This window comes from Stylophora pistillata, chromosome 10 (assembly GCF_964205215.1).
Source record: "Stylophora pistillata chromosome 10, jaStyPist1.2, whole genome shotgun sequence".
NCBI lineage: Eukaryota > Metazoa > Cnidaria > Anthozoa > Scleractinia > Pocilloporidae > Stylophora > Stylophora pistillata.
In genome coordinates this window covers 14581381-14606109 of record NC_142528.1, presented here as the reverse complement: position 1 = coordinate 14606109, position 24729 = coordinate 14581381, and the positions used below count along the sequence as shown (strand labels likewise).

Genomic DNA, 24729 nt, shown 5'->3' with positions numbered 1-24729 from the left:
AGTGACGTCACTGCTTTGTTACCACTCATCTCAGTAATGGCGGCGACTTCTGTTGTCAACCCGTGAGTGATCTGACATCATCTTTCGTCGATCATTGGTTATTTCTACCTCTCTCAAGGTATTCGACATCTGCATCCATTGGCAAGGAAATAGTTTCATGCAGCTTATTCCCCCCGGAAAGTTCCTGATTTCAATAAGGTGATCACAGCACGTGAATGACAGCTTTCGTGAGTATCACGATTTTTTCCAAGGGAGCAGAGGTAAAGAAAAGTGTCATAAGATCTCTGTCACAGAAGATTGAATAACTATCACAACTTATTGCATAAATAAGTTTGTATCACAACTTGCTGGAGCTCCTCCGGTTTCGAAGCTCGATTAAAAAATGAAGGACCTCGTGGGGGAAGAAAGGACCTCCGCAACAACAGAAAGCTCGCCTTTGCTTCAAAGCGCGGCTACTAGAGCGACATCCTTGACAAACTCAAGAGGGAGCCACAAACTACTCGACGCAGATAAACTCGCCAGAACCAAGGAGAAAACCAAGAAGGGTCTTCAAAAATACATTCCAATAATTTCTTGGCTTCCTAAGTACACGCGAGAAAGCCTCCTGAGGGACATCATTGCTGGATTGACCGTGGGGTTGATGGTGGTTCCTCAAGGGTTAGCTTATGCTACCATAGCTGGGCTTCCCATTCAATACGGTCTTTACACTTCATATATGGGATGTTTTGTGTATTGTGTGTTTGGTAGCAGTAAAGATATCACTCTCGGCCCCACAGCTATTATGTCCCTAATGGTTGATCGCTTTGCCCAAGGTCAGCCTCTCTATGCCATCGCTCTGACTCTCCTTTGCGGCATTTTCCAGCTTTTGATGGGTGTTCTGCGACTGGGTTTCTTGGTTCGTTTTATCTCCCTGCCAGTGATCAGTGGCTTTGTGTCTGCTGCAGCTATCATAATTGGCTTTGGCCAAGTGAAATCTTTGTTAGGGTTAAAGAAAATACCAAGAGAGTTTGATAAAAACGTGTATGAAACATTTAAGAACATTGGAAAAACAAATTTGTGGGACTTTTTTCTAGGGTCTTGCTGTATTGTGATATTATTGATTTTAAAGAAATTGAGTAGAGTTAAATGGCATGAGGGCGAGGATGTGACCAGATTACAGCGAGCGTGCAGAAACTTCTTGTGGGTGGTTTCCATTGCAAGAAATGCCCTGGTTGTAATTATGGCAGCACTACTTGTGGTAGCAGTATATTCTTCTGGACATGCAGTCCCGTTTTCTTTGACAGGTGAAGTTCCCTCTGGAATTCCGGATTTTAAGGTTAGTGACTTAATTTGTGTACATCATTGAAATTGCATTGGCAAGTGAACAGACACTATTTACTACTCTGCGGAAAGTAATTGGTGGGGTGTGAGTTAGGGAAGGGGGTGAAGTAAGGGTTACACAAGGGGAAATCGGATTTAGTTTTCCACCCGTGCAACAACTTTCATCAACTTTGTGGGATAGTCTTTTTATTTCCTTGTAGGTCCTTCTAAAAATCACAATGTCATGAGCACAAAAGATTTGATTTTTAAAAGGTCTAATCAGAGGTATACGTTTTCACAATGGACCTTTCATCAGGTGGAGTCATGAAGACACAATAACATTACTCTGGTTGAAAATAGTGCATAAAACTAAAAACTTGAAACTCTGATGTTTTGGCCAAAACTGTGGCTTTCACTAGGGAGAAGTGGTGAGATTACTTACCAAGTGTGCATTATTCAAGTGTGCACAAAGGTGAAATACACTGGTGGCATATGTCAATCTTTGCCGATTCTATAAAGTACTTGTTTGCCAATTCGCACTTGAACATAGGATCTCAAAAGATCTCAAGAAGTGATATGGCCAAAGTGCAAACAACATTCAGCTGCAGCAAACTGTTATGGCTGTTATGCTCTACTGCTTTCCAGTGTTCATCAAACTGAGATGCAAATTTTACCTCTGTCAGTCTCTGTAGTTTGTAATGGGTGAGTGTTCTGCTCTGATGCAGAATGGATACTGACAATGCAGAAGTAACCCATTTTATTTTTTGAATTGGTCATTAGTTAATTGAGAATGTAAAGTTTTTTGGTGTGATCTGTCAAAATTTTAAGCCAAACAAAATCTACCAGAAATCCATCCATATGGAGAGACAACTGTTATTTCCCTCGCACTACCCAGTCATACACATGGAAGCATTTTGATCTACGATCTGATCTAATTCTACTGAATCTTTGTCTGCCTGTCGAAGATAAGATAGATATTTATTGAGATCAGGAGGCACTAGGAAATAAGATTAAAATACAGAGCTGCATGTATTTAAAAATCATTAGCTTGTAGTTGTAAGTGCAATCTTTCAAAATTTGGTGAAATACCTCTTTTAATTGTTCATTTTTTTGCACTGTTTAAATAAGGTATATTATTTTTTAGTATATAAACGTAATTTTTTTCTGACTTTTTTGGTAGCATTTAAACAATTATTCACCTTATTGTTTGCAAAAAAGTGGATAATTACCTTTCCTTTGGCAAATAATCATTAAATACTCAATCATTGCTTACGTACCTTGAGTGCAATGTTTAATATTTGCATGTTTAAAGATATTTTTTGATTAGACATTCTAGTCTTCCTGGATAAGGATGATGAACTGCATCTTCTTTGTAGTGGATAGCAGGCGACATAAAAGAACCCATGTGCTTCTCACAAAGAGTAGGGAACCTAGCTCTTGGTGTTGTAACCTAACCTTGTCATTGTTTATTCAGGCTCCCATTTAACCAGCTTTAAAAACTCTGCTGGGGCAGCCTGTTTAAATATGTTTAAATGAATAAATAAAGTGATGAAGGGAAAATCCCAAAGATTATCAAATAGCCTGAAATGGGCAACAAAAACCCACAAGTTTAGGAGGTTTTTCAGTCTTATCTGCAAACCCTTCCCCTTATGAATGCCCTCTGATACTTACACTGTTTAACTTTCATTCTCTTTCTCGTTAATTTTGGAGACCAACTGACAAGGGGAATTAGAAAAGGTGTTTTACTAAAACTTTGGATAAAATAAATGGTTAATTATTGTAAGCGCACAGGATGTGTGTCACATGAGCCGTGTTAAATGTCCCGGCTATGATGCATCGCCCAGATAAAACTGGTGGAAAGGTATCCAAAACACTAGTTGGAAGGTTTTTTGTATTAACGACTTTAATAATCAGATACAATGAATATATGAAGTTCATATATTTTGAACTGCGGTATTAGATACGTATGATGCACGATCCTCGCAGAAGAGAGCGCTATGACTTTAACGATATTAGATAATGATATGACTTTAACAATATTAGAATTTTGGGCTTGAAACTTGTTAGACTTTGCGCTGTCCCACCTTTTCGGCGAAGTTTGTCGCCGAGTCAAGAAAAAAAGCAATCAGTGAAAATAAAATATATGTCAACGCACCGCAGGGAGCTGTTGTGCGACGTCATGCACGTCGCGGCGCGCTAACAAAAAATTTTTTTCAACAGTTTTTTTTTTTTTGCTGGCGCAACGGACTTCGCCGAAAGGTAGGGAAGGCTCGTAGGCTAGAAAAATTTTTTAATAAAGAGTGCTTTCTGCCGCGTAGTCATTCACAGCAACAAAGAAAAACTGTTTCAGCATGTAAAAGATGTCACTTTTCATCATACTATTCAAGGTGACATTAATTTTGATCTTTGGATGGAGTTAGGGTTAGCCACATGGCCACACTAATATAGTGAAACTGTGAAGCATGTGTGAAAAAAAAAATCCCGTGCAGATAGCGTGAATCCAGAAAAATGGCCACATGACAAACTACATACTTTGAAACCGCCAAAGTGAAATATTTTCCGTGCAAATCTCTCTCCTGCAGAAAGCACGACTCTTTATAAAATGCCGGCGACTTGTAAAGTACATGCTGTGAATCAGCTTTTTTCGGTAGATAGTGTGACTTCATAAAAGAAAGAAAGTGTGTCCACAATGACGTCGTGTTGGAAAACCCGATTTAATTATTCTTCAACGAGGAAATATTGAATTTAGATGAAGGTTATGTAGGCTGCACCCCTCACCTAAAAAGAAAAAAAAGGAAAAAAAACAAAAGTTCCCAGCGCGGAAATTCGATCCACCTTATTTTTCAGTTTTTGTTGGAGATCGGCATGATTTTACATATTATTGACCACACGAACTTTGAACTCCTCATTAGCTTCTCTAATCCACTGGAAAAAAAAATGCGACGCACTGAAGCGGAATATTAGCAAGTACATCGGATTGTAAGCTGTTTTTGTTTTTGTAAGCTCCAACCATAAACGAGTTGTTTTTATATTTAAACCGCGCCTGTACTCGCCCAACAGCGGTCATTTATTCACCTGTTTCCTCACGAAACACCTGGATCACTTCGAAAATTCTCCTTTTATGAACTGGACTGCTAAGTAACGGTAAATTTCCACTAACCCTGTACACCTAACGTCCCACGTGCACATCCCTTGATGGAATTGGAATGGTTGCGATGTTTTTATTCTCACTCGTGCAAATATATTTTGATTTTTTTAACGTTCTCATGTGAAAACGCCGTGTTCAAAGTTGTATCGCTTCTTTAAATCAACACATTTGCTACACCTTTCTGTTTCCATCACATTGACTTTTTTTTATGGATTGACGTTATAATTCAAATAGCAGACCTTAAAAAGTGTACTGACCAATCTCAGAAAAGGCGTTCGGGTCGAGAAAAAAGTTCGAATTTTGGAGAAATGCGGTTAGTTACACATTCCTGTTACGTAACTTTTCGCTCTTTTAAGACACGGAAGACAGTAACAAACAAAGAAGCATTATTTAGAATAAGTTAACGAAGGAATTAACTGATTTAAAAAGGGGGTCACATCGAGAAGACAGTGGTATGATCCAATTACGTAAGGGAGAGGCACGCGCCAAAAAGAGAAATGTAGTTTGATGGGGAAAAAAAAGATCAGCTGATTTCCGCCTGTCTTCACGTGAAAAAGGATGATTTTCAAACTGCCTTTATTATAGTGGACTCTTATCGGTGATTACTGTAAGCAACAATTTCAGTCTGTAACGTTCGTCAGCTTTGGTGCGGTGAAATGGCGTCGGAAGAAACTAGCAAAAAGTTGCAGACTTTCTCGGTGAGTACTAAGGATAAAAACGCCCACGATCTATTCTGAGGGTGACTTCACCTCATCGTAGAATTTAAAAGAATTTAGTAGAATGAAAGTTTTCTTTTCAGGGAGAAAAAGCGTTCTCGTTAAATGCTCGTGTAGAATTATGCGATGCCGCTTTAAATTGATGATGGAAGACGAATATTATCGATTTCCACTCGTTTTTTTCCTTCGCTCGTTGAAAATTGAACTCATCTCGTATCTAACTCTTGGATTTTAATGTATGCAAACATTGCCTCGCTGATTGTTTAGTTACCGCAGGCAACCATGTGAATACATGAATAGCTCAATTGGCCATGATTGATTGGTGGTTTTTTGAAATGACCTGCTTGCCGTACGCTAAAACAAAATGCAGAAATCAAAACTTATCGAACCTCAGGCGATTGCCGCGTCATTTCACTGTAACCAGTTCAGAATTCTGCCGATGCCGTTCAGCATAACCTCGGTTCGAACGCCCGTCAACGTGTCATTTTAACATGAGTTGCTCTGCTTTACAGGGGAAATACAGGGAATTCTGTTCTCCGGGACCGGTGAAGGTGTTTGTGAAGAAGCGCTTTCCAATCGCGTCTTGGCTGCCAGAATATAATCTCAGGAAGCTACAGTGCGACATGATTGCCGGCTTAACTGTCGGTCTTATGGTTGTTCCTCAAGGTCTAGCCTACGCTCAACTGGCCGGACTGCCACAACAATACGGACTATATTCGGCGTTCATGGGTTGTTTCCTCTACTGTATTCTGGGTACGAGTAAAGATATTACTCTAGGTCCCACTGCGATTATGTCTTTAGTGGTATCTGCGTACGGGAAACCCGAAATACCTCATTATGTTGTCGCATTAACTTTATATACTGGAATAATCTTACTCGCTATGGGCTTTCTTCGGTTGGGATTCGTTGTAAATTTTATTTCTATTCCAATCGTGAGCGGGTTTACCTCCGCAGCGACAATAATCATCGCCTTTAGTCAGCTGAAAGATTTGTTTGGATTACAAAAAATTCCTCGTAAATTCGCCCAGAACGTGTACTTCACCTTCAAGAATATCGGTCAGACAAACAAATGGGACCTAACATTGGGGTTAATATGTATAATAATTCTAATAACCCTGAGGAAGGTTGGACGACTCGAATGGGTGAAGCGCAAGGACTCGAGCGACTCCAGATGGTTGAAGGCAGCAAAGAAGACTGTTTGGCTCATTTCAATCAGTAGAAATGCTCTCATAATTTTGATCGCTGCAGTGGTTTCTTCGTCTCTTTATCAGCATGGCCATAAAGATATTTTTACTTTGCCATCGCGTATTAAACCGGGTCTTCCACTTATGCAGGTAATTAAATGTTTACTTGATATTTTTCATGATCGTTTGAAGCGACACCTCATCAATGTAATTGCTCTACCGGCCAAGCACATAATTCGCTTCAGAAAAAACGTTACAATTTGTGGTTTTCGCTGGGAAAAAGTGAATTTCATTTAACTCTCTATGGATGACTAAGAATCCTCAAATTAGAACGTCATTTCGAATTGTAAGTTTTCCCGTGACTGATTTTTTGAGGGGTTGAAGCACTTACGCCATCGGTCAAATTTTTAAATAGAACGTAAGCAAAGCCTTTTTCGCGGCCTCTGATTGGGCAAGAGCTCAGGAATTCTTTCAAGCGCGCGAAAAATCCCTTGGAAACGTTAGCGATCAACGTGCTTGAGCGTATTTTTTCGCTCAGAAAATGATCATTTCACATGATCTTGATTTGTTTCGGCAAACTATACATTTAAGCTACTTGTAAAATAGACTTGAAAATATGTTATTTTGGTCCCTAAAGGGTACTTCAAAATTATTTCCCCTAAACTTTGAGTTTGCCTGGCAACTCATTCTAATCTTTGGCACAATTACTTTTCTCAATTAAAAACATAGTGAAGTGCAAGCAAATACCCTTAAAGTAGTTATGTAAAGTAATGAGTTATGCTAATTTTTTTTTTTAAACAATTTATTGTTTTCCACCATCAACCACAGATTCTAAAGATTTGAAAATTTTGACCAGGCAAACATCTGTCAATGAATGTTTTGTTTTATTAAAAAGTTACTTATTTTCATGGATTTTGCATTTAGAATAACAGAATACAATAACTGATGGAATAACCTCTTAGAAGTATTTATTCAAAAAGTATTTGAAAACAATTTTTATTTTAAAGAAATCTCTGGCACATAGCCTTTGATTTTACATCTTGAAATTTGTGGATTATGAAGCTTAGTGCATGAAGTTTAGTGTGTATGTGTGCATGTGTTTTAGGTGTTTATTTTTATAGTTTTTGTTTTCTAATATTGCAACACATATGTACCAAATTGTACTTATTGTTAGTCAAAAGCAATGTAACTCTACATCCCCCATGGTTAGATTGTTCTCAGGGGCGACTTGTTCAAAACTTGGTTAAGTTAACCTAGGGTTAGTGCAAAATCTGATTTCAGATGAGAAAGGTTTAAAAGAAAATTCCATTTAACTCTTTTTGTCCATAATTTGATAATTGCACACTCAGAAAACACTCAGCTACAACAAGTTAAAAAAGGATGGAGATAAAAGATCCTTCAGTTGGCAATGTGTAAAGGGCTAACTAACAGCTCATGCAAAAGTGAAAACAGCATTTTACTAATTTTTTTCCACCAGAGTGGGTTAGAGGGTGTGAATGTGGAAGAATCCATAGGGAGGAGGGGGGTATAGAAGGGGAAAGGGTCAGGGGGTGTGAATGAGAGGGTGCAAGGGGGTGAGTGTGTTAGTGTTGGAAAATTGATGGGAATGGAAGGAGTATGGGAGAGGAAAAGGTAAAAGTAAAGTGTTTTTACAAGCCTAGTGGCCCATTAGGCTGGTGCTTAACTCCGGTTCCTGTAGCATGAAGCAACTAAGAGTATTTGAGGGTTACCCCCAGCATTAAATTGCAAGTACCCATTTAAACACCTGGGTGAAGAGAGGCACTGTGAGAGTAAAGTGTCTTGCCTAAGAACACAACACAATGTCCCGACAGGGGCTCGAATCCGGACCACTCGATCCGAAGTCGAGCGCACCAACCATGAGGCCACCGCACCTCCAATGGGAGAGGCATAAATGATGAGACAATTGAGTTAAAGGTGCGAGGGGAATAGAACATGGTAGAACAGGATTTGGGAACTATCCAAATAATTAAATAGGAGAGGGGGTGGCCAGATGGATGGCAAACAGAATTCAATGGGGCTGTGTTGAGCCCTGGCCATTGCCACTGAACTCTATTCTTGGGCAAGAAACTTTCTGCCTGCAGTGCTGTACCCTGGACTTTTCTTTCTTTACACTTTACAGGTGCCTGCTTTGAGCTTTCAAGTTGGCAATGCTACAAGAAGCACCTTGGAGGTGTTTAAGGATCTTGGACCTGGTCTGGCTGTGGTTCCCCTTATTGGCTTTCTCGAGAGCATTGCAATTGCCAAGGCCTTTGCACGTAAAAATCGCTACACTGTTGATGCCAGCCAGGAATTGATTGCCCTTGGTGTTGCCAATTGTCTCAGCTCATTTGTATCCTCCTATCCAGTGACTGGAAGCTTCTCTAGGACTGCTGTGAATGCACAAAGTGGAGTGGCAACACCTGCAGGAGGTTAGTTTTCCAATGGAACACTTGTACCCATTTTTCTGTGTTTTTTTTTTTTTTTGTTTTTTTTTTTTTGTTAGAGTAAGCTGCAGGTTTCAGTTGGTCCCGCCCCTGCAGTAAATCATCCTCCATCTCTTTCATTAAGACTGTAACTTTCAATCAAAGACTTGGCCCAAACAATCAATCAACTTGGCATTACTTCTGGTTCAGTATTTCCAGGACAATCCTGTGCACATTTGTTAAGGATTTTCTTGATATCTTTTCATTTTTAAATGGCATTCCACAGGATTTGGGAACTATCCAAATAATTAAGTAGGAGAAGGGGTGGCCAGGTGGATGGCAAACAGAATTCAATGGGGCTGTGTTAAGCCCTGGCCATTGCCACTGAACTCTATTCTTGGGCAAGAAACTTTCTGCCTGCAGTGCTCTACCCTGGAGTTTAAATAAAAAAAAAAAAAAATGAAAGTCTACACTTCCCCCCCTTCCCCCATCTGGATGGAGTACCCATCCACTGCAGGTTACCCCAACTGCATTTTGTCTTGTTTCCTCTAGTTTGTTAGAACCCACAAATACTCTCAGGTGGTGGAGAGACGCAGTGCCTGGCCAAAGAACACAGGGCAATGACCTAGCCAGTTCTCCAACTCTGATCTCTCACTTCTAGTTCCAGCATGCTAACTGTTAGGCCAAGGGGGAACAAGGTGAAATGCTTAGTGCCCTATTCACCAAGAGTACCAATATTCCCAGTATACTTGTGCCTCAAAAACTGGGATATGCCCTGGCAGCTATATTCTAGTTGGTCATGTATACAGGCTGAAATTGATGTCTTTAATTTTATACATTTGTTTTTTTTTTTTTTTTAGGAATTTTCACAGGTGCTATTGTTCTCTTAGCCCTTGGACTCCTGACAGATTCCTTTAAGTATATTCCAAAAGCATCTCTTGCAGCACTGATCATGTCCTCGGTGATAACCATGATTGAATATCACATTGTGCCCAACATCTGGAAAGTGCGGCGCATAGACTTGGTGCCTTTGGCTATCACCTTCTTTGGCTGCTTCTATGACATTGAAGTTGGAATTTTGGCAGGTATTGCAGTTGCCTTGTGCATTCTCCTGTATAATGTGGTCTGGCCCCCCATTACAAGGATAGCTAGAGGAGACTATGTGCTTCTAAAAATCAATGGAAATCTCAACTATCCTGGCATTGAACATCTGACCAATGAGATTCAAGAAGTCGCAGCGATGGAACCTTCCCCTCCTGGTATTGTAATCGATTTTTCTCTGGTCACAAGCATTGACTTCACAGTCACTCAAGCACTTCTGACAATCCTGGAAGATATGGAAAACAAGAGAATTCCTATATTCTTCTCTGGTGTTCAGGACAATGTGCGAAATATGATGATGAACTCTGGGATTGATTCAGGCATTATTAATCAAGGCACACAATCTGTCATAGACTCAATTAATTCTTTGGAAATAGTGGAACAAAATTGAATCAATATTAAAGCATCAATAGTGAATAGAGTAGTAAAGTTTCAGGAAACTATTTTGGTTACAGATTAGGCAAATGAAACAGTAAACTTTGATGATGACAATGACAATGAGAACATTTTATAGGGAAAGCTGTTAGGATTATCCATCCACAAAAAATACCACTAAAATTACCAATACATTTACTGGGTGAAATTTTTCTGTGCTACACACAATTTGAAAGTTTGCAGCATTGTAAGGAGATATTTTCAAACTATAGCATACTTTCTTTTTCTGTTGTTGTACCTCAAATTCTTCCTTACTGCAGGCAAATTACTCAAACGTTAATTCATGTATTAGTCCTTTTTTTTTTTGCCTTTCCAAGAGAATCCAACTACAAGTCTTGTATAGAGCAAACTCCATTGTGTATGTAGGTTACATTGTGTCTGAAAGGACTGCAAGAGTATAAGGGATACTGTAGACCTTCACAGGTGTCCTTTGCCCAAACATCTTTCAATGCACTATTTGAAGGATAACCACCCTTACCTACATATCAATGGAAAGGTTATGAAATGCACTATTTGGCAAAAATTCTTTTGTGCAACCAAAATCAGGAGATGTTTAGGTAATTGAAATTCAAGGACCAGGATATTTTGCCACAAAAAACTCTTGGGGAGTCATTTATATTGACATGTTATAGTTGGCTATTCACACCTTGGTGGGCGAAAGAATTCATTTAGAAAATATTGTGTCTGTTTATAACTTGTGTGTGTTTCAATATTGTACCAAGTTTTTCTTTGAAACTATAATTAAAATAATAAGGCTTAGTTTGACATGAAAAAAAATTGAAAAAATTGAAAAAACTTGGCCTCCTTAGGTCTACTGTATCCTTAAAAAGTTCAATATTTGTATTCATTTTAGAAAAGTAAAGGTTCCATGATCATAGTTAACCATTATGTAGGTCAATCAGAGTGATATACTAAGATTAATGCTAAATTTCATTAGATTAACACAGAAAATCATTCTATATTATTTAAAGACAATTTACATTGTGATTTTGCTATTAATTCCATGCATTAGTTATTTATTCAACTTTTCACAAATCAACATTTTGTGTGCAGCTCATTAACATACTTTGCCTTCTAATGAATGTAAAATGTTATGCTATAATTTTTTTTTCATCATACATTTCCTCTCTTGTAGCTATTGACGATTTTTCAGTACATTATTGTCTGGGGTGCTTGTTTTAACTTACACCTGAAGAGAAATTCTGATCTGAGCACAAAAAATAGGGGGAAGGTGTAGAGTTTCAGTTGTTTTGAGTAATTATTGTGACATTTCTAATATCTCTTCTCCAAGGGTAGATTTGCTGTGAACCTTTTAAAAGATCAGGCAAGGTAACTCAGCAAAAGATGCAAGGCTGAAGGACAAACATGTGGTTAATTTTGTTTTAATAATTGTACCGTATTTGGTTTGGATTAAAATATTTTTTTCAAATTCAAAGCTTACCTACCAAGAAAGTGCAGATTTGTGCACAGTTGTCACACTTATTGAATCTACTCATTCATTCTTCAAACATACATTATATTATGTGAATCATTACATTTATATTTTTGGCAGGAATAGAGACATGGTCCAAATAGCAAAAGCGATTTATGGGTGTATTTTGTGAGAAATGTTTAAGTAAAATTTTCTACCACAAATTAGATAATACTATATAATGTTGAAATTTATCTGATAGAAGAGTTGCAGGCAGCATAACTTGTGTGGCTTCATAAATACTCAATAAATTTCTCATAGGTTGCAGGAACAGTAGCTAAGAAGTATGGGAAAGAGTTGAAATAAAGTGTGGAAATGACATATATCTTGTATTTGTCTTTTTTCATTTAGTTGAACCTTTCATCCTTCAAGTAACTAGCATCTAAATTCTCCTAACAATGTCACCCCCAAAACAAATATTAAGGATAAAGGAAATAATCATGATCTAAAGAAGTTCTTGATTGTTAAACAATGTTAGGATCTAAGGGGTAACAAATTTTGCTAACTCACCAATTTGCCCCATTGCAGGTTCACCTTCAATCACTTTTACGAGTTCATCTTCTAACTTAAGAGTAATTTGCCCCTACCTTTACCAGTTTGCCCCCAAAAAATTGAACTGTTTTTTTAATTCCTTTGAGTGCCATGAAATACTTAACATACTGTTTGGATACTCCAGGGCCTGCCTAGCAAATTTTTAAGTGGGGGGAGGGGGGGGGCTAAAGATGAATGCTTGAGCATTTTAGCCAATTAGGCAGGGTGTGGGGGGCATGCTTAGCTGGACAAGTTTTTTTAAAAAAAGTTATTTCCTGTTAAGTTAAGTGGGGGTGGGGGTGGGGGGCCTCAAATCACACACGACACAACCAAAACAATTTTATCAGTTAAAAATATGAACAAAAATGAAACTTTTAACCAAACTCAAATCACACAAAACACAACCAAAACAATTTTATCAGTTAAATATGAACAAAAATGAAACTTTTAACCAAACTCAAATCACACAAACCAACCAAAACAATTTTATGAACAAAAATGAAACTTTTAACCAAACTCAGTCAAATGGCTTGCCTTGTGAGCATCTAAGTGGACTGTAATATACAACAGTAAAGTGTCTGCCAAGAGTGTTTTTAAGTCAGTTATGCTGTTGAAGTGTTTGAGTCAGTGCAAAGTTCAAGGGTTAGGCAAGATAACTAGTTCTTAAGAATTGCTGTGAACAAAAACACAAAATTGTGTCAAACCCATTAGATTAAGGCTGGAGTAAATTAGCACCATTTCATTACTCATGTGCTTTTAACACAGCTAGGAATTTACATGTTGATCAAACATGGTTATGGTTTTGTTGTGAAAATTACATGGTGGTCACAAATATATCATTATTTTCAAAGGGAAATGAAAATGTTCTGTGGTAGGGAAACAAGCCAAAGGATTTTGGGAAAACTGGTACAGGTGGTAATGGACTTATTTTACACAAGCAGGCAAACTTGCAAAGGTGGCAGGGGCAACCTTACAATGGGGCAAATTCACCATAAAACAATTTTGCTATGAACTAAACCATCTTGTAATAATTGTTTGAAAATCAGGAGCTTCTTAAATTTGTGATCATTTCCTTTATTCCCATGACCTTAATATTTAATTAATAATAATAATAATAATAATAATAATAATAACTTTATTTATATAGCGCTAAAATCCAATAATTGTCCAAAGCGCTGTTACCCACCCATCCCACCCCAGGGGAGGACATCCATCACACAGTGATCTCGTGCGTGGGAAATTAACGTCTCCTGCCCCTAACCCTGCAGGAGACGGGACCTCCATTTATTCGTCCCTATCCGAGAAGACTAGAATATCTAACCATTTCTTGATGTTAAAGAAAGGAAGCATATTCTTCTCAGTTAATTTTAAGACCCTGAGTGTTGGTCCGGCCGGTATTGAACTCTCGACCTCCCGCACAGCAGTCCGGCGCTCTCCCAATTGAGCTAACCAGGCGGCGGTTAACCAGGCGGCTAACCACCTCCTGGTTAGCTCAATTGGTTAGAATGCCAGACTGTTGTGCAGGAGGTCGAGCGCCAGAGCCCTGGCCAGACCAAAACTCAATAACTGAGGAGAATGTGCTGCCTTTCTATAATATCAAGAAATGAATAGACATTCTAGTCTTCTTGGATAAGGACGAATAAACCATAGGTTCCATCTCCTGCATCTATTAATTAGTTAATTTGGTTAGGCAGGGAACATTAAAGAACCCACTCATGAGATTACTGTGATGTGGTCTGGCCTGTTTACTGGGAATTAGGGGGAGGGGGCACCTTCAAATAAGTTTCTTTTGATTGATATTGTAAACTGCTTGATGCAGTCTGGCTAAAGTCCACCGAAAGTGTTGTGATGTACCTTTGAATATTGTATAGAAAAGGCACAATAGAAGTAATAAATTTTATTATTATTATTATCATTATTATTATTATTATTATTATTATCATTATTATTATTATTATTAATTCATGGGTGATACTGTAAGGAGAAATGAGAAGCCAGTCACTCTGATAAGGTAGGAAAGTCAGGCTAGGATGGTTTTAAATTGTATTGGAACTTCCCCAAACCCGAAAACAACCCCCTCCTTGTGTGCAAATGGCTCCATGAAAGGATGCCTTTGGCAACCAGTCATCAATTCTGTGGGAAGCAACATTACTCACTTAATTGGTGAATTTGCTCAGAAGTTTTGCAGCTATTAGAGGTAGATTGATGAAGAGAAATTTCAACACAGTCAAGTTTTCTGTCACTTTTTTTGACAGCCCCTGACGTCTTCGACAAACACCTGAAGGACAAAATATAAACAGTCATTTCTTTTCCTTTCTTTTTCTGCCTTCTGCGGGAAACTGTTTAGTTCTAACTTGACTTAAAACGAGGTTTACCCTGCTCTCAGTTCTTCCCGTTTACTTACAAGTATCATTTTTTTCCGCGAGATAAATGCCCGCCCGCACTCTCTTCCTTGAAAAAGATAGTGCTCGATTCTCACGTGTAGTACGCCATTTCCTCTAACAATCATTTTTTCACCGTTTCCACGCCTTCTTTCCTCATCGCCAGGGAAGATTGCGTGACTGACACGCGTCGATAAACTTCGTTACTTTTCGTGAATTGTCGACACCCTCCGGAGAGTTCCACACGGCATGAATCCCCGTATGTAGGGCTGCCGACGTGGCGGACATTTATTGAGAGGCCTGCGTCTGAATCAAACACTGCTCGCGAAACCTATTTTTCGTGCAGTTGGCTGGCCGTTTTCTCCCACGATCTTTTGACCATATGCGAGCAATATGAACATCTTCAGACTTGCTGGAGATCTTTCACATCTTTTGGCTATCTTAGTTTTATTATGGAAAATATGGAAAACAAGATCATGCGCCGGTAAGTTTCAGACATCCTTTTCAGGAATTGAACAGATCATTTTTTCCTGTCCTTTTTTGCGATAAATTTCCAGAGAGACATTTATCCGAATATAGCTCAACGAAGGGGTCGGTGTTCGCCAATTTTAACTGCTTTTTAGTTCTACTGTAACGTAAGACGCCAAACTTCTGCAATGAAACCCACTTGCATACAAGTTTGTTATACCATGGACTGTTGTCTAATTTTTGTACACGTGTAACAAACGTACGATGACTTGTGTTTCATTTTTAGGAACGATCGTCATTACGACTCTCTTTGGTAGTTAAGCTTTATTACTACACTGATGTAGGTCTGTGGGTCATGGTGAATTTCTCTCTGATCTTTATTTCGAACACTGAATTCAAATTTCCACGTCCTCAATAAACCCTTTGTGCCAGCGCCTGACTGTTTTCGTAAATAGTACTATTAAGGATCAAATATCCCCTATCATCTGCGAATAGGCTTCGTTGTTACCCAATCACTCACCAAGAATTTCAGTAGTTTTTTCTAGACGATATTGCACAAGGAGGCACAGTTATGAAACAGCTATCCATTTTATTAAATGTCTTAATGAACCTTTGGCTTCGAATCTTCAATGGACGTGAAGTATTGTCCCTTAACTTTAAAATGAATATTATTTTACTGCAAAATGATTAGATTGTGTTAGCAGTTTTTGTGTGTGTTGAAATCGTACACTTTATGAGCCTAAAAGCTACTATTTATTTTCCCTGAAACTAATGATACTAAGGAATTATTCCCTGTAAGTTACAATTTCAGCTGGTACATTATTTTGTTTCTTTGTTATTGCTTCAGTGAAAAAAGGAAAGTAATTGTTATCAATTTATTGTCAAGACAATGGGTTTGAGGAACAGATGAGGCAAAATTTCTTAAACAGGGAATTCTCCACTCTAATTTACTGCCAATTACATGAATACTTTAAGAAGACTTGGGCTGTATATTTATTTTAATACTTGCAGAAAGTGTCTACCTCAGTAATTCTGGGTAGTCTAAGCAATCAGAGGCTGATTTTCTCTTTTGTCTGAATTATTTTCAAACATTTGAAAAACTGTATGAAAGTTGGAAATACCTGAGAAATGTATCTTTTTTTAACTTTTTTTGGGTCACTCAATGGAAATTGGAAGTATTTGACAGAATGTGTGGTCAGATTTTTCTTTTAAGCATATTAATGAATATTACAGTATCCTATCCAGATCTCTTGGGAATAATTTTGATAATTGATAAATAATAGAAAATTAGAGTTCAGTAACTCATTTACGTGTATTCATGTAATCACTGATAGAAAATTGTTGTTGCGTAGTAGAGTAAGTCTTTTTCAGTAGAATTATAAGAGCTAAGGATTGTGTAGAAATGTATTTGTGCAAATCAACTATGGTACCGTTGCCAATGAAGCAAAGGTTTAAATAAAACCAGTTACTGGCAGTCACCACTACCTCTAGACCTCTCTCTGATATCTGTTTAGCCTGCGAGGAAGCTCTTGTTCTTGAGGTTTGCCTCACCACCCCTTTTTCTTGAGACAGCCACCTATTACACCATTGGCAGCAGCTCATGGAAAAAGTGATTTAACCATTTAACCCTTAGGGGTGACCACCATCTAATTTCTCCTTAAAATATCACCCCTGAATCACCCGTTAAGGTCACAAGAATAAAGGAAATGATCACCAACTGAAGAAACTCTTGACTGTTTTAAAACAAATCTTCCTCATCAGCACTCTAGGAAATGTATAGAGAACAGTACAGAGAATTTGCATACTGATGTTAGGGTGATAAGTGTAGGTCCACTGTTGCTATGGTTGTTTTGAATTTCAGATATTTCCACTAAAACTTACTCCATGTGTTAAGCACCAAATGTACTTTTTCCACATTTTTGCTTATATTTTTCTTTTTTTTTTTCCTAGGCTTGTCAGGCAAAAGTCAAATACTGTTTGCCTTAGTGTTCAGCACGCGGTACCTTGATCTGGTTTTGACATTCATCTCAGTATATAACACCGTGATGAAGATCATCTATCTTGTGTGTTCCTTTGGTACTGTTTACCTGATGTTGGTCAAGTTTAAGGCAACATACGATTCCAACCATGACACATTTAGGATCGAGTTCCTGCTTATTCCAGTGGCTGGTCTGGCCTGTTTAGTAAACCACGAGTTCTCAGTTTTGGAGGTAGATTTAGTTAAATAATAGGGTAACCTAACAACCTTTTGTATTGTAGGATGTGTACTGCTAAAAAAGATTTTCACTTCAACAGGCCAAAGCCCTTAGTCAATCAAATTCACTGACTTTGGTCCTTTAAATTCTACGAGTGATCAAAACAGAAGTTTTCCTTACAACATCAATACAATATCAAGAAGAAAGTGATGAGAATGAAGGGAAAATATAGATTAATAGGTAATTATTAGTTGATCCAATACCAAATTCTCCAAACTAACATTATTAGAATTGTATGGCAGACGGTAAGGAGAATTTCTAGTAAGTTCTTTGGGAGTAAAAGAGTTAAAAGAGAAACATGGCATATCTGTTGTAGATTCATGGAGGAGAGGTCTTCACATTTCATGAATGTCTTGTTGACTTCACACATCACCAGCATTAATTTTAAAAAAATTTAAACCAGAAAAATAAATATGTAGTTGATAATGATTAATTTCTGTTACATCTTGTGATTTTGATTTTTTAGTTTTAATCTTTTCTTTCTATTATTTCATTTGTTTTCATTATTATTATTATTATTTTTTTTTTTTTTTTACTACCATGGTTAAAGGTTCATTACCAAATGTAATGAAAGAATCATGCTAATGATAAAGTTGAAATCTCAGCTTGAATGTGGCAGAAGAGCTGGATGCTGACAAAGCATTAATTCAGGCTTCCTGTAAACTGCCATTAGATTTCCAAATTACATGTCCTGTTAAGTGCCAAGTGACTTTGTTAAACCACTTCTCTCATGTCAATGAACTACACAGAAAATCTAGATTGTGGTAAATTATATCAGGCATTGACTCACCAGACCCTAAGAGTGACCAGTATCTAATTTCTCCTAACAGTCATCCTTCTGAATCATTTAATAAGGTCATGAGAATAACAGAAATGATCATCAACCTATGAAGCTTTGATTGTAAAACAAATTCTCAGGGTCAGCACATAAGGAAATGTATGAATAAGAAAATGGAGAATATAGATTCTGATCGTAGGGTGTCAAAGGTTAACTGTCAGATGAGACATAACAATTTACAATTCTTTACCGTAAACTATGAAATTAAAATAAATATTGAAGTAAGGACCACAACAGTAATTCCTGACAGAGTAAAGGGTTTAAAAATGCTCAAATCTAGATAGCTACACTGCCTCTTATTTCAAAACATAATTGAAGTACAAGGTATTCACAAAGAAAAATCATTCATGCATACATCCTTTCTTTTTTGTCTTCTTTCTAATTTGGTATTTACATGTATTTGTTTGTTTCAGTACCAGCAATGGCAAAAATTACCACATCCCCCATTCCAAGTTGCTATAGAGGCAAGTTTTTTGACTTGTCTTAAAATCAGTTTTTCCATTTTTTTTTTTTTTTTTTTTTTTAACAACTGATAACATCATAACAATGACATTTTAACAATAGCAATATTAACTGATAACATTTCAGTAACCACCCATAAAATATTAACTAATCAAATTATAGTGGGACCTTGCACTGTGGACATGGCAAGAAAAGATATCCCTGGTATCACTGTTTTAAGATTCATGTGTTATTTATTGAGGAGCGCTTAGTAAGAGTGCTCTTTCTGTGTTCATTGTATTCTCAGGATTACAGGCTGTTTTAATTTGAAAAACAAAAGAATTAATATTAGAGAATGCATAAGGAGGAGCTCAAAGGCGAATACAGATGCAAGATGTCCTTCAAAACTTAAAGAGTTATAGGAAAATGAAACTTTTTGTAGGTAAGAGCCTGGTGCTTATTCAGGGAAGATAGGCTTCATCATTTTCCAACTACAATCAACATATTTGGTCATCAAATAAAAAATTACAGCTTGAGATGATATTCAAAATAGGATGGGAGTGAAACCTGTCGGAGATTGTGGGGAGTCCAAAATATCTTCTAGTAGCTGTCCCACCAGATGACATCTGAAAATAATTTTTTTCTTTTAATGAAAGGAGAACATTTGAGATACCTGATTTAAAGACAGCAGGGTCCTACTGAATAACATGTTGCAGAACATTCAATAGAATTTAAATAGTTTTTAATAGCCATTACTGACCATTTTATTGTAAGGGCTAATCCTGTTTTGATGATTCATGAACTTCAAAAATTTTAATCTATAACAACTAAAGGACCATTGAAACTTTCTCCACAATCAGTCAGTGTTTACCACTTAAGTCATTGGATGTACTTAATATGAATTTTTGCTTTTAACCCTTAAAATCCCACAAGTGACCATGACGAAATTTCTCCTCTTATCCTCACTACAGGGTTCGTACGCATCTTGAAAACCCTTGAATTTCAGGAGGCCGATTTCAAGGCCTTGAAAGTGCTTGAATTTTGTTTTGGATCCTTGAAAGTCCTTGATTTTTTATTGCACAACATCAAAATATATCTGCTTTTGTTTTGCACCATCGGTAAACCCAAAACATAGATGTTAACAGAAACATTTTTCTTGGTTTTGAGGTAAAATTGTCATTACAAACAGTCCTTGAAATTTCTAAGTAGGGTCCTGGAAAGTCCTTGAAAAGTCCTTGAATCTTTGGCCTGAAAAAGTGTATGAACCCTGTCACTATTAATTGGAGAATGAGTTGATCCAAAAGCAAAGTCTCCAAATGAACATCATAAGTATTGTATAGATGATATTAAGGAAAATTACTGAGATCTTGGGAAAGAAAGGATCAACTGGATAAAACTTTCATGGTTACTCTGGCTGGTAGTTCATCCTGTGTGATTTTCTTGTGAAGGTTGTTGGTGATCATAACTTTTGAGCCTGGTAGCATACAGAGATCAACACAGTAGGGTTGTTTTCCAATAAACTTGGGTTATTTCACCTAAAAATCACAGATATTTTCTTCTCAGGTTGTCAGAAACATCCAGTCACCATCAACAGGTGTACCTTACCAGGAGAATAACACCAAAATAAAATGAACTTCAGTGTACAAGTGTTTTGGGGGTGGTAGAGTAGATGAAACTCTTTAGTGTATAGTTGTCACAGAGATGAATGAAACATTTGTAACTGCAGAAGTCTAATATCTGTGGGAATAGGTTCATTTTCCAAATTGTACTAACCCATATAAATTGTAGTAACTGGTACAGTTGTAATAATTTGTACTAACACTCCTAGAAACCCATTTTTGTCTTTAAAGACATCATTTCATCTTGTACTTACCCATCAAATAAATTTAAACATTTAAGTTTTCACAGACAACTCGAGGTTTATGACAAGAAGAGGCTTTTAGGTGATAAGAAATGCCTTATTAACAACAGTTGTCTTATTTCCTTTTCAGCTGCTTTTCTTACATTAACATCAAAGGAATTATATTGTAATTGTGATCTTATTGAAGGTAATCAACTTTCTCTGTAGATCTTGTGGACGTTCTCCATCTACTTGGAGGCAGTAGCCATCTTGCCCCAGTTGTTTATGATATCTAAGACTGGCGAAGCTGAGACCATCACCAGCCACTATTTGTTTGCCCTTGGTGCCTACCGTGCTCTGTACATTGTCAATTGGATCTATCGATACTATTTTGAGGGATTCTATGACTTTATTGCCATCGTAGCTGGATGTGTACAAACAGCACTTTACTGCGACTTCTTCTACTTGTATATAACTAAAGGTAAAGATGAGTATACCTTTCACTAAACTTGATCCTCCACAGTTCTAATCGATTAAGTGTGAAGCACTATTTTCAGCCCTAAAGAGTGAACTAAAGGCAAATGTTTTCAAGGAAGACAGAGCAATGCCACTATATTTCAACTGGAAAACCATTGTAAATTATTGCAGCAAAGTGATGTGTAATGAATCCATTTACCTCTACAAAAGACTTGCATCCAATTTCTTTTTTCAGCATCACTGCTGATTCAAGTGTTAAGCACATTAGAACAATATAGTCAGTGCCAAACTCAGTAACCAGAGGAATTTGAAGCATGCTGGCCATTTCAAATTTACCGATCAACACTTGGCTTGGTTTTGAACCACAAAGGGCTGTGGTGGGAAGTTGCCACACTAATTGGTTTATTTGAAATGGCCCCAATTCTCTGAATTCCATGTCAACAATTATTAACCATCAACACACAGTGTGGTCTGGCTGCGGATTGAGTTGACCAGTAAGACAAAAATCTTTTTCCTTGTCCACTTTAAAATTTTCCAAGAAGTAACACATTCCTTCCTTGTATTTCTTCTTTTCCAGTTCTCAAAGGAAAGTCTCTGAAGTTACCAGCGTAAAATGATAGGGAAGAGGCCTTTGGTTCACCAGACGAGAATAACAATTTGCCAATAAACTTGCAGAAAACATATCACTGTAATTTTTAGTGTAACTTTAATTCATTCAGTGAGGTGCCCAAGCTGTTTTTTCATCTTAATTTTGGTGTAGTTCGTGGTAGGTGTTTGAAAATTGTGCAGTCAGAGTATTTAACTTGAGCTAATAACTATTACTTGGAAAGTCTTTATTGCTGTCATATGTTTAACCTCCATTTTTTTGTGGCTGAAAAATATGTTACTTTTCAGTGTGATGCTATAAAGGAATCAGAAATGATAAACTTGATTAAGAAAAACAAAACTAAGTATTGATATGAACAAAAAGATTGCACAATCTTTGTCAGATTTTTTGCATGTTTACAGAGATTGGTATATCAATCAGGTTTATGCCATACAAGACAAATTTATTATTGCCTAGGCCTTTTTCAACTATTTTCATTCCTTGCTGGTATTGATACTTATTATGCAAACTGTAATAGGTACTGGTAATCTAGAAACAATCCAATTAAGTTCTTTTGGAACATGAAAGTTTGAGACAGTTCAAGTCATTCTAAGCATGGAAGCCCATGCCATCATGTAAACTGCTGCATTTTCATGTCATCCTGTTCTGAGAGAATGTGATCACACCAGGAAAATTTTGAAGGGCTGTGCCAACTAGCTGTATACTTGTTTTAATTAAAATTAGCTTCCACTGTAGAAATCCACAGTTAAACAGTTTTTCTCTTCATAAATCAATTCAGGAATCATTTTATCCAAAACTAACTTTGTGTACTTAATTAAGTTAGTAAGGTTTGAGTATAATGGTTTTTGAGAGGATGCGTTTAGTACTGTCAGTGTTAGATATTATGTTCTTTTAATATGTTACGTTAAAGAATAATTTCAGGTGTTTTGGTCCTCCCATGTTTGATTGTCTTCCTTGTAATTAAGCAGTTACTTATAGATTTTAAGTTAAAATACTGATTTTATTCATTACAAATAGACCTATCTTGCATTTTTGTCCACCAGTCTACTTCAGATTTATTGAATAGTTAAACCATGATAGCCTTTATCAAGCATGTAACCAAAATTAAACTTGATGGAAGTGATTGGGATCACAGTCTTGCAGTCAGTAGAGGTGTTTTCCTTGCAAAAAGTTTTCACAAGTGAATCAGTAACCTTGGCATATCTTATTCCACTGAGATACTAATGAACGTGCCACTGGAGAAACACACCAGAAATATCGTTACACTTGCCTTCTTACACTCCAAGGAGTATGGAAGAAATGTGAAAAATATCTTTTCAAGAGTGGATGCAGATTGATGAAAGTCTATTTTCAGCTAGTAGAGGAAAACAACCCATATGGTGACAGATGGTTTTCACTAATACCACATAACCAGTATAGATTTGGAAGTTGGCTAGTGGTAGTGTAAAGTTGCATTTGAATGCCGCTTTACCATGGAGAGAGCTTTTATCAATTGGAAATAAACTTTGGAAATTATCTTTAAAATTTGAGTCTCTTAGTGTGTCAAACAGTACCAAACCCAGAGTGTTCATACAGGAACGTGTGTACGGTTTTTTTTCCCTGCCATTGAAATGTCCACTTTTGAAAGCACAATATAAAGAAAGATGGCTTTTAAGACAAGTAATGACAAACCAACCTAATATGCATTTATTATGTGACCTAGTGAAATCTGACGTGTGTAGGGTCGGACGGGTTGACGTAAGCCGGTCCGGAAAAAGCCATCCAGCTCTTGTGCACCGGTGCGGCGACATTGTTCGCTGTTTTTGCTAAAAGACGAGTGACAGCAGTGAACAAAAAGTGAGAAAATAAGTAATGTCTTTCGATAAAGTGTGGGTTTCTTGTTCTGAGCATGATGTTCTGAGACGAAAAAATACGTACCTCATGACCTCGAGCCAAATATTGTCCCGTCTGGCCCTCCCACTCAGCCAGTAAGTACAAAGTAATAATAAAATAGATAACGGCAGGATCATCCCCTTTCCTGCTCCCCTTTCAGTTTCAGACCTTACTCCACAAGCCTACTGAAAATTGTGCCTTTCCGCCGCAAAGAAAGAGGAAAAGGTTGTGTCCGCGGAGGTATCTGAAGGATTGTTTGGAATCCTTTCATCAACTTCTGCTTTTCGAATAATGCTTTGTTTCTGATAAAGTAAAAAAAAAAGCTGAAACCTACGTATTACTGGCTTCCCAGTAATACTGCTTTGCTAAAAGTCTCAAATGACATCCTAAGAGCTGTAGATCAAAAAGAAGAAGTAGTACTTGTTTTGCTAGACCTTTCCGCTGCGTTCGACACGATCGACCACAACATATTACTTGAAAGAATGGAGAAACGTTTCGGATTTGGAGGTATCGCACTGAAATGGTTTAAATCATACCTAGAACATCGTGTTCAGTCAGTGAAGATCAAACACTCCATCTCTAAGCCTCGACATATCTCCTACGGCGTACCCCAGGGATCAGTACTTGGTCCACTACTCTTTCTAATGTATACCTCGCCTACAGAAGACATTGTTGCTGAACATGGCCTAAACTGTATGATATATGCTGATGATTCGCAACTTTACATAAAGATTAACTCCTCTGACAGAATGCTAGGCATGGAAAGATTGAAATCATGTGTTAATGCAATCATGGAGTGGGCCAAGAAAAACAGATTGCAGTGCAACCCTTCAAAAACAGAAATCATTCATTTCCTCTCACGCTTCTCAAAAAATCCTCCTTTCTGTAATATCAATATTGGAGATGATATCATTAATTTATCTAATACTGTCCGAGACCTAGGCGTCATGCCTGATTCTGTGATGAACTTACGCTCGCATATAAATTCCATCTGTAAATCGTCGTCTCTAGCAATCAGAAATATTGGTCGCGTTCGTAAATACCTCTCGACGCAGCAAAATGAAAGATTGATACATGCCTTCATCTCATCGAGACTTGATTACTGTAATAGCCTATTGTACGGTCTACCGATTTGTGACATCGAAAAATTCCAACGGATCCAAAACACAGCTGCCCGCTTGTTAGTCGGTGCTAAATCAAGAGACAGTATAACACCTATACTTATGAAACTTCATTGGCTCC

At 37.4% G+C, this 24729-nt stretch overlaps 2 protein-coding genes and 1 long non-coding RNA gene across 10 annotated transcripts; 2 read left to right on the top strand and 1 right to left on the bottom strand.

The window, feature by feature from the left end:
• Positions 1 to 9: 9 nt before the first annotated feature.
• LOC111322812 (sodium-independent sulfate anion transporter) lies at positions 10 to 12098 on the top strand. 5 transcript variants are annotated; one of them, XM_022925998.2, is made up of 5 exons: positions 1176 to 1315; positions 1719 to 5145; positions 5676 to 6497; positions 8488 to 8776; positions 9631 to 12098. In XM_022925998.2, exons 2-5 carry the CDS (start codon positions 5104 to 5106, stop codon positions 10260 to 10262), a joined length of 1785 nt encoding a protein of 594 aa, XP_022781733.2. In that variant the 5' UTR covers positions 1176 to 1315; positions 1719 to 5103; the 3' UTR covers positions 10263 to 12098. The 5 variants fall into 5 exon arrangements, with proteins under 5 accessions (XP_088592889.1, XP_022781732.2, XP_088592891.1 ...); XM_088736764.1 differs by having other exon boundaries at positions 1177 to 1315; positions 1616 to 5145; XM_088736763.1 differs by lacking the exon at positions 1719 to 5145 and having other exon boundaries at positions 10 to 1315.
• Positions 9575 to 14929, bottom strand: LOC111322814 (uncharacterized). 3 transcript variants are annotated; one of them, XR_015992724.1, is made up of 3 exons: positions 14713 to 14929; positions 14465 to 14586; positions 9575 to 10097 (listed from the first exon to the last, which is right to left on the bottom strand). It is a non-coding gene; the product is annotated as an uncharacterized LOC111322814 (long non-coding RNA). The 3 variants fall into 3 exon arrangements; XR_015992723.1 differs by lacking the exon at positions 14465 to 14586; XR_015992722.1 differs by lacking the exon at positions 14713 to 14929 and having other exon boundaries at positions 14465 to 14704.
• A 33-nt stretch (positions 14930 to 14962) lies between these two features.
• On the top strand, positions 14963 to 23139 carry LOC111322811 (ER lumen protein-retaining receptor 2). Of its 2 annotated transcripts, XM_022925993.2 has the most exons (5): positions 14963 to 15173; positions 17108 to 17367; positions 18664 to 18714; positions 20760 to 21012; positions 21586 to 23139. In XM_022925993.2, the coding sequence occupies exons 1-5, from the start codon at positions 15083 to 15085 to the stop codon at positions 21618 to 21620; spliced, it is 690 nt and encodes a 229-aa protein (XP_022781728.2). In that variant the 5' UTR covers positions 14963 to 15082; the 3' UTR covers positions 21621 to 23139. The 2 variants fall into 2 exon arrangements, with proteins under 2 accessions (XP_022781728.2, XP_022781729.2); XM_022925994.2 differs by lacking the exon at positions 18664 to 18714 and having other exon boundaries at positions 14967 to 15173.
• Positions 23140 to 24729: the final 1590 nt, after the last annotated feature.